Raw genomic sequence first — 20,272 nt, 5'->3', positions numbered from 1 at the left:
CTGCATAAATTAACAAGTTACCAAACTGCACCCGTGCTGTGCAATGAGTACAATGACCCTGTGTAAGCAGAGGTCTGCTCATGACAAAGGGTTTCCCAATTACTTGAGCATGTCCAATATGGCACTTGCCTTCAGGAGCAGCTTGGGTTTTTAGTTTTGACATTTTAATTACTTACCCAGTGATAACTGGTAAAGTTGGAGATTCTTCCAATCCATTATATTGTTCTCCATGTTTATCCCGATCTATTTCTTCAAACAGAAACTTGGTTACAAATTACTCAAATGTCCACTGAACTAGCTGGAATAAAATTGTGGATGATTTGCCACTAATATATTTAAATTAGTGGAAAAAAGATAAAAAGGATTACTGCATTTCAAATACATTTGTACTGCCACAGCGCTATTTAAATTCAATTTTTAAAAACTTTCAGTAATTAGAAATATATACGTCGTTCTAATAAAGAAGTCCTGTAAATACAGATTTTTTTAATTTCCTGTGAAACATAAACTTAATCCACTTCCTGATAAACTTTTTTATTCCACCTGGGCACTAGATACTTTACTAATAATATAAGAAATCCAGTTCTTCTCCATGTGCACAAAACAAGTAAAAATTTTCCTACCACCATTATGGTTCATCTTTCTCAGTCTTGTACAGTAACCCAGTTTTTGTCCAAGCAAACTAACGACGCTAATTGATTTGCTTTTAAACTAAGTATATCTATGTGGCTTGACCCGGAATATTCCCTTTGAAGACTATATAATAACTGATTTCATTGATCTCAGTATTCCTTACTTTTCAATGAATCTGAGCACTGTAACTCCACACTTTCTCAGAGGAGCAGAAGGATTAATCATGGTGTTTAAAAATCTCCAAATTTATATCAGTATCTTTGCATATTTATAAGTACATAATATGTGCACAATTGTAAGATCGAGAAAAAAAACAACAACCAATGACAGCATACTGTAAAAATAACAAAGATTTAAAATCAGGCTTCCTTACTGATTTCTGCCTGACTGTGCTCATAAGGATATACCTCTGTGCAAATTTTTGGATATGATGGAAAGAAGAAAAGATTCTGAATGGTTTAGTTATTTTGTATATTGTACATTGTAATTGCGTATTATTAGCCTTTGCCTTTATTTGTTCTAGCTGCTCCGGATTTCATGCATTTCTTCATTGCTGCAGCAAAGTAGATTCCAGTTCATCTGCTAACATGAAAGCAAGTCAACACTGTAATATTAATCCATAGACAATTTTACCTTTTTTTTTTTTTTAAAAAAAAAGAATGATCTTTTAAAAGGAAGTCTCACACTAACAATCTCCTTCTCATTCTTCGTGAATGAGAAACAATACAAGTAGTTGTTGTTGCTGTTTTAGTTTTTAGACCACAAAAATTCTCCAAAATGACCCTGAATCTCCACTGCTGCTGCTCTTTAGGAAATTTAGCTATCTTGACTTGCTTTTGACTATATAATAGGTAGCTTTGACTCTCAGGGACTAAAATCCATGCATACTCCCTCCTCTTCCAGTTCAACGAGGAACTTTCAGGGAAGAAAGAATATAAACTTCTTTTGTGCTCTTCTGCATGACAGTTCATTTTAGCATGGTCTTCATCCTGTAATCCCATTAGGCTAAACACATTATGAATTATCTTTCCATACTTTTATTCTCCTCATATCACAAGTTCTAATGAAACTCATTTTTAGTTTGTCATCTAATGACTATTTGTCACATCAGAAAAAAAAGACAAACCCACAACAGTTCTTGCTACATCAGCCAATAATGACAACATTTTTTTTTTAGCTTCTTTATTTAAAATCAATTTATATATCAGTTAATTTCAGCCATAAGAAACTGTTCTCTGATAAAATCCCACTATATTGGAATGGTAAACTCTTAACTACTTTTATTTAAGAAAATAATACAACTATGCCCCACAAATTATGACAGAGTTTGAAAAGAAATATTTCTCTCTTTCTTTATCATGTAATGAAGACAATGTCATAAAAGTACATAACAAAGCTATAGAAAATTCAGGAAAAAATACAGAAAAATAAAAGTTCCCTATGAATTTTGCCTTAGTCAGAAATTCTTTACTGAAATAAAACATCAATAAATGGTTTTATACAAATAAATACATATTTTAATAGGTGAAATGTATCTGAAACATGAATTCTTCCTGTTTCAAATTGTCAAGCTATGCAAAAAGTCAAAATGATGGGCTATACTGGCCATAGATTGGTTACAAGGGTCTTTATTTTGCAAACTATACAGAAACAGTAAAAAAGAAAATGCACTATACTTTTCGGTATTACATAGGATGAACATTAAATGTATTATTTAATGTTTAGAAATTAATTTAAATAAGGAACTGATTTTCCGTTTAATTAACTATGGGAAACCAGTGATCCAATTTTGAAATTATACAACCTGTAGTATTACATTATACAGGTCACATCAAATTTATTGTGGACAGAAAGCAACAGGTATGATATGAACAAAGATGGTGGAGTCCCAAAATGTCTACACAATTAATTAACATGCTAACATAAATACAGTGATTAAAGTAATTTTCTCTACAGTCAAATCTTAAGTGCTACTCTACACAATAATCTAGTTCACATGGTAATTACATAACAATAGGAAAAAAATTAAAATATCCCATTTTCTTCATTCCAGCAGCAGTACCTATACTGGTATTAATTTGGTAATTGGGTGTGCTTAGCTATTGCCTAACATCATATACTGGTATGCATGCTAAAACCTCTCTATTTCTATTTTGCAAGGCACCTTTACAATACGTTCTCTAAGTTTCTGCACTAGTAACGGAAAACAACATGAATTAAGATAAAGATGCAAAACTATTTCCTGAATTAAGAAAATAAAAAGTATCACTATACATTTATTAAAAACTACCTTGGGGTAAGTGCCAATACTCTGAAATACAGTAATGTATAAAGATAATATAATTTTAAGCAAATTTTTCCCCCCATGTAAAACATTTTACACTAATCTGATCAGAGAGAAATACAGAGAAACAAGAAAGGGTGAAGCAATGTTTGAGTAAATAATGATAAGACCTACACAACCTTGACATGAAAGAAAAAAAGATTAAGGAAGGTCAAGAAAACTTTAGAATTACAGAATTGGTGCTTGTCCATGCTACTGCTTTTGAAAAATCCTTTCAATAACCTAGCCATTTCCTAATAAAAAACTTAACTACAAATGCAAACATAAAGGAGGACTTTGCTTTATTTTTCCCTCCTGATAATTTTTTTTCATACCTTTGGTTAATTAAAGGCTGGTGAGATGCTACTTGTGCACCAATGTTTTTCAACTGTAATACGTTTTTTGATTAATTTAATGGACAATTTGCAAAGCCTGCAAGGCCTAAACCACTGACAGAACTAAAGTTAAGTTACAGTATGTGTTCTGAAGAGGACATGCACAGTTCCAAGTACGGGCAAATATCTTTTCACCCGAGTTTTAAAGGGAATGGTTGTCTTTATAGTGTTTTGCACATTTATATTTTCAGTAGCACATAACATTTCTTTCTTCAGGCTAGACTTCCCACGTGTTTTCTTCAGCGCAAAGGCATTTAAAAACTCAAAAGCACATAATATAATTATTCTTATTTAAACAAAAATGTCTATGACTCCAGCTGCAATGTTTGAAATAATCATACAAAATATACATGTTTGTTAGAATCCTTTTGATCTCGAAGAGCAAAGGGATTTTATGAAATGTTATCTTGTGAATTTTAGAAAGGTACAAATTCATGGACCCCCCTAATATCATCAAATATATCCATCATGATCATCGTCATCATCAACATCATCATCTCCTTCATCTTCATCATCATCTTCAATTTCGTCTTCATCGTTCATTATTTCATCTTCATCATCTTCGTCATCTGTCCATTCATGAAAATCGCCAGAGGCAAAATCACCTGAAGTCTCTAAATCGATAGCTAAAAAGATATGATAGTTATAGAAATGACACACAAGATATACTATAAATATATAGTGTAATATATACAAGCATACAAAAGGCACACCAGAATATTTAGTTTCAGGAGTTAGTTATTTTAAACTACACAGTGTGACATAGAAAATAAAACATAAATAATATGAAAATTCTTTTGTCTTAAAAGAAAACTACTTCAATAGGGATAAATTTCTCAATGTTAATAGAAGAAGACAAATTTTATGGATTTATAGAACTATAATGAAAGCCAGGAACAACTGAAAGAGATTTAAGTCCAGCTTACAGATGATAATAAGGACTACTGATAATATACACTGTCTATTGTTCAGTTCTCACATATTATCTTGAACTATCTAGAACTGACTACTTTTCACGAATTAGATGGATAATAAGCCTGATCTATATGTCAAATATTGTGTTAAATTCACCCTTTGTTTCAGGCTATATTATTTTGTTGCAAAAGAAATGAAAAGGAGTAATGTAAGACTTTTTTTTTTTTTTAAATCTTTTATTGCCATTTTTTATATCTGGGACATCAAATAAAGGCAACATGGGAATTCTTGGAAGAAGTTGCAGAGTGCTGCAGGGAAGGGAAAAATAAGATTTAGTGTGCTAGAACTTTTGACAGTTCCCTCAAACATAAACTGAAAAAAATGTCAAAATGAGTTCACTAGCATGTTAATTACCCAGAGGGATTTCATGAAGCATTGTCTAATGTTGCTCTAGCTAATTAATTTTCCCGAGGTTTATATACACTATGCCAAGCACATATAAGAGGTCTATTAATACCTGACACAGTGATAGGAATTGCAAAAAAAATAATAAATGAAGTAATAACGATAACAAATTATAATTTGTTGTTTTTTGTTTCAAAATCCATGTAGTTTGGTCCCACATCTGCTCTCACTGAAAAAATTTACTCTGGCTGGTAATCGAAGGGAGTAACACCTCTCAACCACATGCCACAAAGGGTTCTTAACTTACCGCATTCTGCCGCCCCGTTTGTTCTGGATCCTGTTACCTCATTTCCGTATCTGTCAACACACCAGCACTGCCCTACGCCGCCGTGGCACTGACTTGGCTTGTAATACCCATCTTCATCACATAAGGGGATGTACTGCCCTGTGATACATAAATATTGAATAAGAATATTAAAAACCACCTCTTGGCCAATGTAACAATTATAGCAGAAAGTAACTCTCTTTTGCCATTTCCTTATTCCAGACTCTACACTGACTGGTTTACTACTACAAAATTAAGCAGAAAGTGACTGAATGTATCAAATGCGGGAGGGAAAATAAAACATATCAGTCTTGGACTGATTTCAAGAAATAAAGTGACCAATCTTTCCCAAATTTTTCATTGATCTTATGATGCATATTCCTTGCTCCCTGAATATCTCAGTCAAGATCTTCACTGCATTGTGGGGAAAAGGCTCAAATGTAGCACCCAACCCTGTATGGGATGTTCTATATTCTGTGGTGTACAAACAAGTCTAATAAGGGCCAGGCTTCCTGAACTAAGAAACTATCTGCTACAAGTCTTAGGAGTTAATTTTAATTAATATATATTTTACAATCCAGTTAGTTACCTTACCACAGAAGAAAAATGCAGTGTAACACACCAATTTTATCAAAACCAAATGTTAGATTTGCATTTATAAGCAAAACACCTAGGCCAATTAGACTCTAAGACAAAAGGATTCCCCACCAAGAGTATATGAGACACACTTGGAGATTAAGGCTGAATAATTCACTGTTTTTCATTTGGAACTGATGCAGACTTTTAAAAGAAACATAAAAGGCAGACAAACCACAATGAACAAAACATTCATATGAAAGCATTTTGAAGTGTATAGTTATTGTTAGAAACCATCCTTAGCAAAAATACAGTTTTGACTCCTTTGGGCCAGACCTTTTATTACAGCTTCTATGCGGTGGCTGATGGTAAAATGAAGATTTTACATTTCGGTAATATTGATACAGTATAAACTGATTCACAACAAATATTCCAGTTACTTAAAGAATATTACAAGTAAAGGATCAGCAGAGATACTAATTTAGGACTGCCTTAGACTATCCCTTCTATAACTGTAAAAAGGTACCTTCTATTAGGGTAATAAAACAGATATAATATCTTTTGCTTGGTAAGGTAATAAAACTAAGTTTAATAGCTTTCAAAAATTTCATAAATTTTGTTGCTGGGATTTACTGTGGTCTATCTTTGTTGGATTAATATTGATTTTATGTAGCTGTTTCACTAGGGTTATTTATGTAAGCAATAAAACCTTCAAAAGAATGATCTATGACTCACCTAGGAGCTTCTTTCCTCCTTGCTGCTTCTGAATGTTGCTGAGTTCTGTCTGGCAAGGTGGGTCTACAATGACATAAAAAATGTTAAACAGATTACACTGTATCTAGGAAAGAAGCATAAGACTACGTTTTCACAGTTTGTGACCTTCTAAGATCTCTCTAACTACTGATCTTAAGAAACACGCGCATCCTGCATTAGTAGTTGTGTTCTAAGCTCTGAAATCAAAGAATTACTGTTCCTTGCTACAGCTCCACAATTATGAATTAGAGCACCAACATGGATTTGTGCAGAATGCCACTCCCAGTTAATCCAGCTGGAAGTGATCGTCTAGTCACTAGACAGGAGAATTGAGGAATGCTAGACCAAAATAGTAACTCTATCACTCCTTGTTTTATCAGTCTACAGAAATCAGAGTGTGACTGTGAAGCTTGCCTCATGTATTGGTTAGAAACACAATGGCTCATTTAATTCTTTCCCTTTTGTCCTTGTCAGAGGTCATGTTCAAGTTTGGTATTTCACATACTACACACAGAAAATAAGAATTTTCTTCACTGAAGTCTGCAAAACTGTGATTCTGTTGCAACTGTTTTAACACCGAATCCTATGGGCACAAAGCCCCATATTCAGAAAACTAAATTAAAAACTTTAGATGGGTCTAAGAGGCAGAATAGGTATTAAAATTCCATTTTCCATTCTTCAGAGTTACAGCTTACTCCAGTACTGAATTGTTTAATTTTCTATTGTCTATAAAACAAGTCACAGTATGCCCCATGAATGGGAAAGAAATAAGACGCAAACATGTATTCGATGCTATTGAATAAGTGGAAGAATCAAAGACACCAAGGTACTAACCTCTGAACGCTGATATTGCGCACTACATTAGACCATTAGCAAAAGGCATTTCTCATTCTGAATCAGCAGTAATATTACTGAGTTTACTTACATGTGTCTTTAGCTTATACTCTTCTGAGACAATATTCTGATAACTTCCCACTAAAATATTCCATTCTATGAATATTAAATGCATTTTCCATTTTTGCAGACTAATTATTTAAAATACATCTTTGCTATGCAATTAACTCAAGGTTCCCTTCTGAAATATAGTGAAACTACTTTTTTTCCATGTAAACAGAAAAAAGGCTTCTGAGCTAGTTTAAAGATGAGTAAGACTGGCTTAGCTTATTGATGAAGCACACACTTAGACCAGAACCCAGTCACTGTTTAGGGCAACGGGTGGCAAAAATGACGAGTGGTGAAAGTTCAAGCAGCCTTACCTGAATTCCTCTAAAGGATAACAAGAGTGCTCACCCTTTAGCCAGCTGAGAGCAGCACACAGTGTACAAAGGGATGCAGGAATGGCAAGAACACATTATAATACATGGAGGTGACTTTCTTGTGGAAATGCTCAAACTCTGGTGACAAATGCCTAGATGAACTAGGGCTCAGAAATATATTTCTGGTGAACGCACAGCCTCTGGCTGGTGTTGTCTACATATACCAACAGGCCTTTGGTATTATTCATGAGCTCTTATCTAACAGAATAAATAGGAACTGGAAGACAATAATAACCCCTTACTGACAGCAGGCTGTTAATTTCTCTTGGCTTTACATTTTACATGCTATTTACATATCCCATACATTGAAGCAAGCTTATGTTTAGAGCAGCATCGACTCTGGTGGGGCAGGTTTTCACACTAAATCTATAATGATTCTTTATACAGTGAAGGCCTTAAAAGGAGGCTCTACTTTTAAAATACTGTTCACAGGAGTCTCAGTGCCAGACCAATTTTCAAGAGATTTCTTTCCAGACAACCAAGCAATTTTCTGTGTTGCTCTTGAAAATCACTGGGACTTGACATCATTGGGCGAGTATTGTGTTTTAAGCATTTAGTCTTCAATTATTCGCTGAGGCTATATAAAGTTTTACATTTCTTGTTAAGAAGTGCTTTGTGATGATCATGGTCACTATTATGCCAGATAAGTTCATTACCTTTCTTAACTAAGGCTTCTGTCTTTCCTGATATTTAAAGAGTTAAGCTGTTAATTGTACAACATTCTGAGGATCAATTATTTTTAAAACCAACGGTATTTCTAATTAATTGGTAATCTAAAAATTATTAGTGATTTATGCACACAAGCACCACAGGCTAGAAGGTTCTAGGATGGTGGCGGACTTAGCAGTGTTAGATTAATGGTTTGACTCAATGATCTTAAAGGTTCTTTCCAACCTACATGATTCTATTCTGTTCTATCTTTTTAAGAAGAAGGGAAATATGATGAAGGAGAAGAACCAGTCAAATAGGAAAAATACATGTATTTTGTTCTACGGGAAAAAAAACTAAATTAGAAACACAGAGTTGCAGACAAGAGCACTAACGTGGAAATTTAAAAATGATGGACTATGCCTAAAGAAAAAAATTTTAATTTACAGCTATAAATCTTTGGTGGTATAATTACAAAAAGGAATACCACTAATCAAAAGGTAACAAGGCAATACGAGAAAGTTACTTACCCAAACTCTCTTCTTCTCAGAAGCTAGGTCTTCAAGATTCGCAATTAAGCTTTGCTTCTCAGGATAAAAGCAGCAAAAACTCTTAACAATACTAAATCATTCTGGTGCTTAAACTGTCAAAGAGAATGGCAGGCTAGAAGTTCAACCAATTCCTTTTGGTCCACAGAATATCCTTTTTCCTCTCTCCCCAAATCATAATGCTTCCTTCTTTATTTTCCAGTTAGTTCCTGAGTTTGGAAAAGCTTTCTTTAGATTTCTGAACTTATTTCAATAAAAAAAAAGCAGTGTCACTGGACAACTTTTGGGAGTCTTGAGCCAAGAAGAAAAAATTCATTTACAAAAATCAGTGTGGTGGCTTCCTTGGAAATAGAAATGAATCTGATATCAGTCTTTCTGATAATCTGAATACAAATAAGAGACCTAATCATCTTCACCCTTAATCTACTTCCACAGATGTGGCAGAAATTATCTTTCTGACAATATTACTGCATTGTTATGAGTGATTCATGAACCACTTCACAGCAGCCATCCACAGTTCTTCAGTGCTCAAGGTGCTGATATACACCAGAGTATCCTATAGCCCTTGAGACATCAATATTCAAGTGCTGCAAGTTTAGTACAATTAAACTTTGATTTACCAAAAACAGGCACATTAACAGAGCAATGGGAGGAAGACTGGTAGGTTTGACAAAGAACGTCAAGAATATTTAACAGACATGTCTCAAGGAGCTGCTATCCACACAGTGAGCCTCCAGCTTTCATAGACTTTCACCAAATCATGGAATTGTCAGAGTTGGAAGTGACCTCTAGAGATCACCTAGTCCAACTCCCCTGCTAAAGCAAGATTTCCATTTTATTCAATTACAAAACAGTGATTTTCCATCTGTCAAGTTGATGATATTTGTCAGAACCCTTAGCTTCTGGCATATGGTCCACTGCAGACTAGGCTGCCATGTTGTTCCTTGCCTGTGCTTGGGCTCAATTATTGTAATTGTTCTTGGACAATTGAGGCTTGAATTTTAGAGGTTTGAAGCATCAATACTGAACTTGAAGAAATCCCTCTCAGACCTCAGTTACATGTTAAAGCATGTTAAACCTGCCTTTGGAACCATCCATATTTAAAGTTCTGCAATCTGAAAAGACTGATGTAACACATATGAATCATAATATTTATCATTCTGTAAGATGGACCAGTTTTAAAGTCATAAATATGTCTTCCAGCCTTGACAGACAGAGGAGCCTGTAAGAAAAAGGCATCTAGAGAAGTGCTGGACTAATAGATCCATGCAGAGGCCCACAGTAAGGAAATACTTAGGTGCTAAGCAAGAATATTCCCAGTACAATTGGGTACTCTACTACTCTGAAGCAGTGATGCAACAAAACCAAGGGTGCAATAATGATGAAGTACTTGCAGAAAGAAATTCAACCGATAAAAAGGCCAACACCGCAAGTGTCTCAGCATTTAGATAAGCACTGAAGTGTTAAGCTAGTATCAAACAACTAAGAAAGTAAGTTCTGATGAAGCACTGAAGCACTTGCATGAACTGTAGTTGAAACTAGAGGGCAATAGCAACCAAAGCATACAGGACAACTTGCAAAGAGCACTGGCAAAGTGCAGAATCTGAAGTATTGCAAAAATGCTTTATAGTGTCTTGGATGTATCTCAGAGACACTAAACTACACCTAAAGCAGAATAAGGCCAAGAAAAAAATGCAATAAGCACCACTAAGCCATATGCAAGTGTTTAAGCATTAGTCAAGGTGGGACAGCTACTTCAGGAAGATCTTTTTCTGAGCAAGAAAGATTGTGACTTAAGTATTCATAAGAAGTTGCTTATATTGACTAGAAGTTGTGAGCTATGTGCAGTAATGGGTCTAGTGTACAGTAATGCCTCATGGCAGACCTCAAGCAGAAAGAAAGAATGAAGAATGGTTGCAGGTACTTGTCTGATCCTGAGAGTCTTGAATGGTGAAGCTAAAACCAAAGATCAAGTGGGCTTCTCAGATAATGACTCAAGCAAATGCTATGCATTTGAAAAAAGCACAATGGAATTTCTATCGCGGTATGATATATATTGTTGACTAAATTCTGTATTCACTTTGAACATTATTAATCAGCAGCGGTGCTGTAAAACTGTAGATCTGCCCAGAAAGCACCTACTAAGCTCATTGAATGCAGAGAGCTGTCTACATGGCTTGAAGCATTCTGTCAATATCAACTTATTTTAGTAAACATCAGAAAGAAGCCACTGAATTTCTCTGTCTAGCCATTTCTTTGCTATTGATAGCAAAGATCTATTTAAAGGTCTTACCTGGATTGTTCAATCAAGTAAAACATAACCAAACATGAACATATCATAAGATTTAGCATAGCACGGCAAACTGCTTAGCAAAACGTTGAATAGAGAATTAGCGGGTCCCTAATACACTAGGAAGATAGGACTCAGTTGTGCAAGAGCTAATAATAAGATGTGATAAAAGAAGACTATGAGCTTTTTTGTCTCCTTACACCTTCAAAAAAGAAGGAGAATACAGACTTTGTTGACAGTGTTAATTTGGAGGGACGGAGCGCGTGTTTAATGTGCAAGGATTGCCAAAACTGAGATTACGACTCATTGTCAATGCTGAGGGTACATCTTTTTTACTATATGCTCCAATACACTGTGGTATCACAAGCTATCTGATCTGTTTTAAATCTTAACCTTATCACAACACAATGATCAAGACAGTGAGCAAACTGATAAAAGATGGGAAGAAAAGCTTAATAATGTTGGATTCTACAATGGGAAGAATCAGTGTCACCAAAAGCTGGATCCCAGACTCCTAGGCCTCAGGGTATTATTAATATAATTCAGTAGCGTTTAGATCAGTCTTTACAACACCATCTGTGGGTTCTAGTGGCACATTAAGCAAATATTTTAGATAAACATTATTTATAGGCTATAGAATGCAAAATTGAAACTGATCTGTGGAAGTGCTTTCTTAATGCGCTGGTTATGCCGTTCGCATATTATTTGAAATTAGTAGAAGAGTCAATCGGTAGAAGAACCTTGGATCATACCAGGCCACGTGTTATGTCCTGTACTTTCTCTGACAACTGAAAAGAATTATGCTGCCCTCTAAAGAGAAAGGGTGTTTATATATTAAGCTGAAATGATTATGGTCATGGTTATTTTTATTTTAAAGACAATCAAACAAATGTTCTTTAAGAACTGCTTTACTTCTGGGATGGGTTATTTTTAATTTACTAATTTTTTTAGCAGTACATAAATACTTATAAAAATAAAAGCCAAAATATTGTTCTAGTAAAAAACAAACAAGGTGTTTTAAAAGATTAAATTTTAGCTTTTTAGCTACAAAGTTACCACAGAAAAGAAGTCTGCTATTTAGGATGTATCTACAGAAGCAGAGCTTTATTTTTGTTCAGATTTACAACTAGTATTTGTGGCATGATAAAAAGCTTTATTTCCACAGAAATCAGACTCAAACCATAGACGCTGAGTGCTAAGGGGAACTTATGAGACTTTTAAAGGCACAAGTGAAATTAAAAAATTATATTAAAATTTTCAAAAAGGTTGAACTGACTTTGTAAACTTTCCACCAAATCTGTCTTATCTCCCTCATATTGGTAAGAAAAATGAAGTGGCAATTCTGTCCAGTCTAGTCCATTATCCAAAATTTAATGAGTAAATTATTTGATTTGTTACAACTAGTTTGATTATATAATTAATGCGATGTCTCACCCAGACCTAAAAATGTTATATGATCTTCAGGAAAATAATGATTATAGGTTGTGTTTATTTGTTTAACCAAATCACATCAGGACATTAATGAAAGGTTCTCCTTGGTAGCAAATAACTGGCAATAACTTTATCCATATTGTTCATTCAGTAATTTTAAAAGGCTCACAAAAAGGAACATTAAGATGTCCTACTTCAGCAATAAAAAAGTTTATTTTATAATGTAGGCGAAGTAGATTGGGAAAGAAATAGTTTAAGTAATTTTGTTCTTTATTTTGGTCTCTTTCCTCTGCATACGTACTGGAAGCTGACATGAAAAACAATATTGCTGTAAAAGCATTAGCCTCTGTTTTGCACTTTATTTAGAATCCTTGAATTTCTAGCAAGCCTTTCCATGTAGCTTGTGTTGGTTTTTGGATTTGTTGGTTGTTTTTTTTTACTTCATTTTAGGTATTCAAATAGGTCAAAAACCTTAACACAAATTCATGGTACAGCATTTAAGAGCTTGTAGTTCACTGTAATCTTCTTATTATTGTGTTTCTTACTATTATATTTCTTCTTATTGTTATGTATCTTCTTATTATGTTAAAAAAAGATAAAACACTACCAAAAAAGTCAGTCATATGCGTATGCAGGTTGTTCTCATCTTTTACCTTGCTGTCTCTGGAAGCAGTAGCACCATTCATTGTTAGATATCAAACTGTCCTTGTATGTGTCACAAGAATTGAAGAACGCCCTGGTGCATGGCTCATTCTTGTCAAGGTAAATGCTTCCAAGTTCTGACTGGTCCAACAACAGGTCATAGTTCGTATCAAGTCTGTTAAACATCCAGCCAAGGGAGTCTTTGCAAATTGGCAAAATGCTGGTATCAAATCCTAAGAGGCAAAAAAAAAAATAATAATATTACAAAAAATTCATATAGCAGGAAAGAATGTTGCATCATGGAAATTGCTCCAGTGGTACTATATAAACAGTGTCTGCTACTGACATACTATGTATAAATTAGATGTCAGCTTAATTTTAATAAATCATTAAATTAACCTCGTAAAAAATTAATTACACCGTCAGTTTCAAAGCATTTAGAAATATGAGTTTTCTTGTCAAACATTATGCCTATAGCACACACATTATATACAGTAATAAATGATCTAAAGTGATTTCATCGAAAAGAATTCTGTTGAGGAATTTTAGTGAAATTATAAACCAGGAGAGTGAAGCTTAAGTGGCTTGCAATCTTTACAGAATTAAGAAGAGAATAAATTTCAGGTAACTTCTTGTAGTCCATTTTCTTCTTCCTATAACATATATTCAGCTCTATGAAAAAGGAACACAATACTCAGCCTCAGCAATGTCTTGAAAGTGATGCTATTTTATCTATACCTGATAGATTAGGTATATATGTATGTGGAAATGCCCATGCTATGGTAACAACCATTTTGGAAAGGAAAGGAAGAAAGCTGATAGCACCAAAACCTCCCCATGTAAGTCAGACAACCACCTAAACTCCCCTTCTCCAGAAATCCTAAACTATGACGTTTTGTCAGGGCAGTTTCACTTGTTCTTGCTCCCTGTTGATCATTCACATTCATTATTATTTCTGTTTGATAGTAAGAAAAAAAGCAAAACCATAAGTAATCCATTTGATATTTATGATCTTTTTGATGTGTTTAACACAATTTAAAAACATAGACAAGCATTCAACCTACAGACATTTCCAATTTGAAAAATTCTGGAAGAAAACATTTTTTCTGAGGATGAATGTTCAGTGTAACATTATTTACCTCAAAGGCTCTGATCCCTCAGGACCCACAGATGCATCTCATCAGGTCCTACAGATTTGTGTTCACATTATAAACGCTTAAGAAATTACTGTAATAAAGCAAAACTCTTGGTTCAATTTTAAAGAACCTTTAAGGAACTGTCCAATCTTAAGATTATCAGAAGTCCTTTCTCTCTGTACTTACTTTCTTCCTCTACTATAATATTGATAAAATAATACAGGTGTCATTCTTGAAGGTGACATATTTGAGAAAGAGTCAGGAAAACACTTAAGTACATACCTGGAGTTTAACATCTGCTGACATGAGGGGGTCGGGTGATACAGAACTATGAATTGCAAAATCACCAAGTGACCTAGAACTAGGAAATTAATTGCCCAAATCACAGACTATATATATTATCACTTTGAGCGCCAACCGGAATGCTGTTCTTAAACACTTTTCACAGTTATGATACAAAATGAAAAGCAGAAACTAAAGGGGGAAAATTAGTATAGTTGAAGGATAGCAATTTATTCTTGATAATTAAGTAACAGGACTGAAGAGAGCAAAAATTGCTGCTCAGATGTCTAAATTACAAAAGAAAATTTTCTTTCTCTCATTTTAACCACTTATTTGAAATCTATTTCTATATACCATAATTAAGTAAGCTTTTATGCAGCTATTTCTGAACGTTGTCTAGAAAAATGTGAAGTACCAGTTTATGCTCTTTTCCTCAGTCAAAACAATCCCAAGGGAAATATTATTGAGAAACATACCCCTCCTCCATGGTTTACACACCAGCATTCAAAACATTTCTTCAAAAGGAACCAACAAAAATGCTCCAGTGTTTCTGATTATTTCTCTGGGGAGAATTTCAACTCTTAGTAAATATAATCTGCTTTTCAACATAAAACTATTGTTTGCCTGCTTATTAAGCTCGTAAGTAACAAATCCTTGTGTACATTGAGGAAGATAGCTTTTGATGTTATGTGGAAATATAAACAGCATACATACATATAGCTCACACATTGCATTATATATAAATTGTTCATTTAATATGCTAAGAAAAGTAAACTGCGTGATTCTTTCTAATACCAGTACACTGTCCAGTACAATAAAAGACACTGACAAATCACACATGTGAATAGACACCTCTGCACTCTGCTAGCATCCTGACTGCAGTCTAGACCATGGCTTTTACTTGCTCAGTGTGCAAGCTGCATAGCAAGAAGGTATTCACTTGTGATGGATTTGTCTAATATTTTGGCTATCAGAAAATCTTCAGTTAACAGCATCTCACAGCTAAGACCTACCACCCACAAGCTGGGAACAAGTTTTCCTTCCTAATGTAGTTTTATCAGGACAGACCGGAGTAGGAAGGACCAAACTTCCTAAACAGAGGACCAAGCAGACAGGAATGCTTTCTGTCATACTTGCTGTTCACTTAAGTGCCGATCTAGGAGAAACCCATCTGGCTCCATACTAGCCTAAGGAGACAGCATTAGGCATAACACTCTGTCACCTGTCTAAAGCTGTAATATATTCCTGCTCATTATGATTACACAGATAGGAATAGAGTCTGGGTTACAGCAAGACATGGGGAAGGTAGTAAAGGTCTTACAATAAACCTAGGATAACTCATTTTACCACAAAAAGTACAAGAGAAAGAAATAAAGCACAGCTGAAACGTCCCTCAAACAGCCATGAAAGTTTGCATTCTGAAGTCTCTCCTCTTCCGGAAAGGGTTGTAGAGAATTTTATATGGTGGTGAGGGAAAAAAATTAAAAAGAAGATTAATCTTATTGTTGGAGGTTACCAGTTTGCTACTAGACTGACAGTTCAGATATTCTGTTGGACACCAATAGGAGGGACTGTTAAGGAAAAGTAGATGATACCTGAGGAGGGAGAAATAAAATGAAATGCTACAATAATCACCTATATATATTTCATTGTATATAAGAATAATTCTAAAAGATTGAGTCAAAACAAACTTCAGTCAACACTACTAATTGAGTTCATTCAAAGTCTTAATTTTAAGTAAAGATGGATTAATTTAAAATTCCTGCTCAGAATTACTTTTAGGCTGGACTACTTCTTCTAGACTCTTGCTTTAAGGATGCCTCAGCTTATGCTAACCTGACACATGCAGAAAGACATCAGAAGAACCTTTTTTTTCCAGCAAACTAGAACTATGGTTCAGGTCACCAGCCCGTACAACTTTGCAGTACAGTTTACGGGAAAATTCTCAGGCAGTCAGCATTTTCAAGACATCAAAACTGATGTTTATAACTGCATTTCTTTTTATCTCTTATAAGTATACAATGACTGTATGGGAGAGTATTGTCAGGAGTAAGTAAAAACTTACTGTTCTGCTTATGAGTTCTGTGTTTATATTGGGGTTTCCAAATACGTTTCAGCACTGAAGATCAGGTAAATTGAATTTATCTCCTGCATAATTTCAGCTATGTCCCTTCATCGAAAAGGAACTGGGATAGTCAGAATGAAGTAAAAGCCTCCAAGCAAAGATCTGGAATTGTTATTTACACTTTTCTATACAAAATTGGTCTTTCCTGCTCCAAGTTTATAAAGGTATTTTGCAATTTTTGTGTAATAATATCTCACTGTGCTAGTTCTAAACAAGCCAATTATAAGTAATTTTCTTTCAGACTTCTTGTCTTTTTCTTTTATTTTCAAAATTATTAGTGTATTAGAATCCAAATAATCATATTATTTGCAAGCCTTAAGAAGATTCTATATTACATTTGGCCTCAAGTCTTTCATCTTCTAACATGACAAGGTGCACAAGTATTCTTCAGAAATAGACTGCCTATTAGCACGACTGGTATTTTTTGTGCTTTGCATTTGATGCATTCATTCCCTAGAGTTTTATCACACAAAATTAATAAAGGAATAGAAGAAGTATTTTAGAAGACTTTAAACAGGTATGTAAAATCTCATTTAATTTTTCAACTCCTTATTTCCCCATCCAGAAGGGAATAATAATGGGGGTATTATTGTAGTATGAGGTTAAAGTATACTTTTCCCCTATGTGTCCTCTATTTAGACCAGAAATAGTCTGAAGACAAGATTTAAATGTTTACATAGCATTTATAGTAATGATACTTCTAGATATATGCAATCTGAACACATTTGGACACAAAAGGGATTTTGGGTATAAAACCATATAAAATATTTGAAATATTCTGGTCTGCATTACTAATAAGATTCAGCTTTGCAAAAAAATAAACGTCAGTTAAAAGAAGTTGTGTAACTCCTGTAAAAACACAACAACATAGACACATTTTAACTTATTATCAGCATACCGATGGCTCTAGCAGAACAACTTAAATGCTATTGTTTGGTTTGTTTAGAAATAATATTAATGAATGCATGGATCAATGTGGACTATTTAATAGCTGGAACAATTCTGAAAGGCACCAGCAAGGCACTATAAACATGCACCACATCTATCTTGGTCAAAAGGACTGCGCCCAAGCCTTTTAATAAATCCCAACCCAATTGCCACCAGAGAAGCTGAAATATGAAAACTCCTAAATGCAAACAGACAACCAGAAAGGATGTCACAAATTGCTTTTTAAAACACAGAATAGTTTTTCAGTGAGGAAGGAATTCTATGACAAGAATAAAGAACAGCCTGGGGGAAAGGGTGCCAAAACAGATTTTTAACTCCCCAAGGGTAATGAACAACTCCAGGGATTTGATAGAATAATTGGGACTCTGAAAGGGAAAGTTGCATTCTGGAGGCTTTTTTTTGTAGCTGTTGTTCTGTACAGATCACTAAGTCTCATGTGCTAGGTATAAGATCATTATACAGGATTAAGAAATTCTTTGCAGAACTTCTAAGTCTAGTGCTCAGACACCCTGAAAACAGGGGCTGGACTCCCTAGTATACTTTAAAATTAATGTGCCTGATGTCTTGGACCTACTATGACTTTGGAGATCGACTTTGAGGGATTTCATTAGGGGCACTACTCAAGAGCTTAGCTCTTGAAGAAGTTTTAAGAATTTTTTAATGGTACTAGAAAGGACATTATCATGATGAATGGTTATCATTATTTTTGTTTCTTTTTGTGTTTACAAGGACATAGTGACCCTAGTATTTTCTTCTAAAACACAGACACGTTAATTTCTTGTAAGATGCAGTATCATTGGCTGCCTTGAATGAGAAATTTTGTACAGTAATGTACACACCAGAAAAACCATACAGTTGCACTAATGAAGCCAGGTTTTAACAATTTTTGCATCCCTAAATCCACAAATAAAGAAAACTACTACTGATTGTATATTAATTCAATCACTTTCTTTCTATAGACAGACTGCCTTTTTGCAGTAGCTTGTCAAATTAATTCAATCAAATAAATATTGGCTATTTATAAAATCAAGCAAATATTGTGCAAATAGGATCTTTTATATTTAAAAGTAAATTTTTTTCACAACTAGATATATGCAATTTGAGTAACTGATCACAGTACTAAAGCAGTAGACTCTATTGTTCAAATGTTTTGTGAAACACTGTGGGTTTTGTCAAAAATTTCTTTTTTAAAGAGAAGAAGAAAAGAAGAAAAAGATAGGACTAGGTAGTTCTATCTAAGATAGGGTAGAGGTATAACTCTCTGAAACAGAAAATCTAATTTAAAACCAGCCTAGTAATAAATTAGTATTTTTTACAACATTCTAGCTATTTATGGTATCTGGTACCATATTACAAGTGTATGTCAAACATTATTGACAGCGCCATGTTCACAGGGAATTTAATTCGGTACTACAATGAAACCAGATTCATCCATACAGATTATATTTCATTACCTGTTGATCAAAAAGAACCCTGAAAAGACTGTTCTTAGCCATCCAAATCAACTCTTGATTCTGTCACTCAAAAAACTGGTAGAGTAGGATCCAGTCTAACTTGTGCCTAACAACTGCTTCATGCAATTGAACAATCTGTTCTAAAAATACCCACATATCTCACAATTGCTTTAGTCTATATAATCTAAGCAGATGATTATTATCTTTTGCATTGTAATGAACACTTAGGACGTAATAGATGTAAAGTCAACATTAGCTAGACACCTCTCAGTCTTACCAGTGTTGCTAATGTCATAATAACCATCGTGACCCGCAAGTAACCATAGTGACCATTGAAGTTTGAAAACAAACCAACCACTTTGGATCACGTAACACATTTCTAAGCCATAAATTGACTAGCTCTTAAAAAAATCTGAGCTCTTAAGTCTAAATACAGCCCTTGATTGCTATTATAAAGTAAAAATTTGCAAACAAATGCTAAAATAAACGTGAGTATAATATATCCATGTACACATCATGATACAAATACCTGTCCCACACACAGATACTAGGTCTTATACATGTCACCTGTGTGCTTAAGGAAAAAAGGCCAAAAAAATGCCTAAGGAAAAAATCTCACACTCTCAAGAACTCCATGCTTGCACTACATTTCAATGTATTCAAAGTATTAATTATGAACTTTACATTCCTGTATTACCTTGAACCCAATTACTTGAAACACTAACTTTTTATTTATGTATGCTGTAATATGTAATAGCTGTACAATTGCTTCATTCAGCATTGCCAAACATTCTTTTTAGACCTTTGCTGTATGATCAGGATTCTAAACAACTGCGCTGCATTTTTTACCTTCCCTATTCAATGTGTTACCCTCAACAAAGTGATTATTCACCCAGAAACAAAACCCTATGCAACGTTTCAGCTGACCTTTAACTGAGTGATGTGCTAACACTGTTATTGGATACATTTTATTTATTACTATAAAATAAATGTTTGCTTAAGAGCTTATATTACTTATATTACTGGATGAGAAGCAGATCGCATGCCAGCTATGGGCACCAATCAGAATGCAAACTGGAAATATATGTTTTAAATGTGTCTTTTTCGGTATCAATAAATAGTGACAG

The 20,272-nt window shown here is 34.3% G+C and overlaps 1 protein-coding gene across 2 annotated transcripts in view; it reads right to left on the bottom strand.

The window, feature by feature from the left end:
* Positions 1 to 2,245: 2,245 nt before the first annotated feature.
* SPOCK3 (sparc/osteonectin, cwcv and kazal-like domains proteoglycan (testican) 3) overlaps positions 2,246 to 20,272 on the bottom strand; it is a 188,992-nt gene continuing 170,965 nt past the window's right edge. For both annotated transcript variants that reach the window (XM_014945192.1, XM_014945199.1), the window contains 4 exons: positions 13,212 to 13,433; positions 6,308 to 6,370; positions 4,979 to 5,116; positions 2,246 to 3,977 (listed from right to left, as the gene is read on the bottom strand). In XM_014945192.1, coding sequence (XP_014800678.1) covers positions 3,805 to 3,977; positions 4,979 to 5,116; positions 6,308 to 6,370; positions 13,212 to 13,433 — 596 coding nt within the window. In that variant the 3' untranslated portion in view covers positions 2,246 to 3,804. The remainder of the gene's footprint in view (positions 3,978 to 4,978; positions 5,117 to 6,307; positions 6,371 to 13,211; positions 13,434 to 20,272) is intronic.

Source organism: Calidris pugnax, unplaced genomic scaffold, assembly GCF_001431845.1.
Source record: "Calidris pugnax isolate Ruff unplaced genomic scaffold, ASM143184v1 scaffold15, whole genome shotgun sequence".
NCBI lineage: Eukaryota > Metazoa > Chordata > Aves > Charadriiformes > Scolopacidae > Calidris > Calidris pugnax.
The sequence above is the reverse complement of the archived record's forward strand: the minus strand, read 5'-3'. Positions and strand labels throughout refer to the sequence as shown.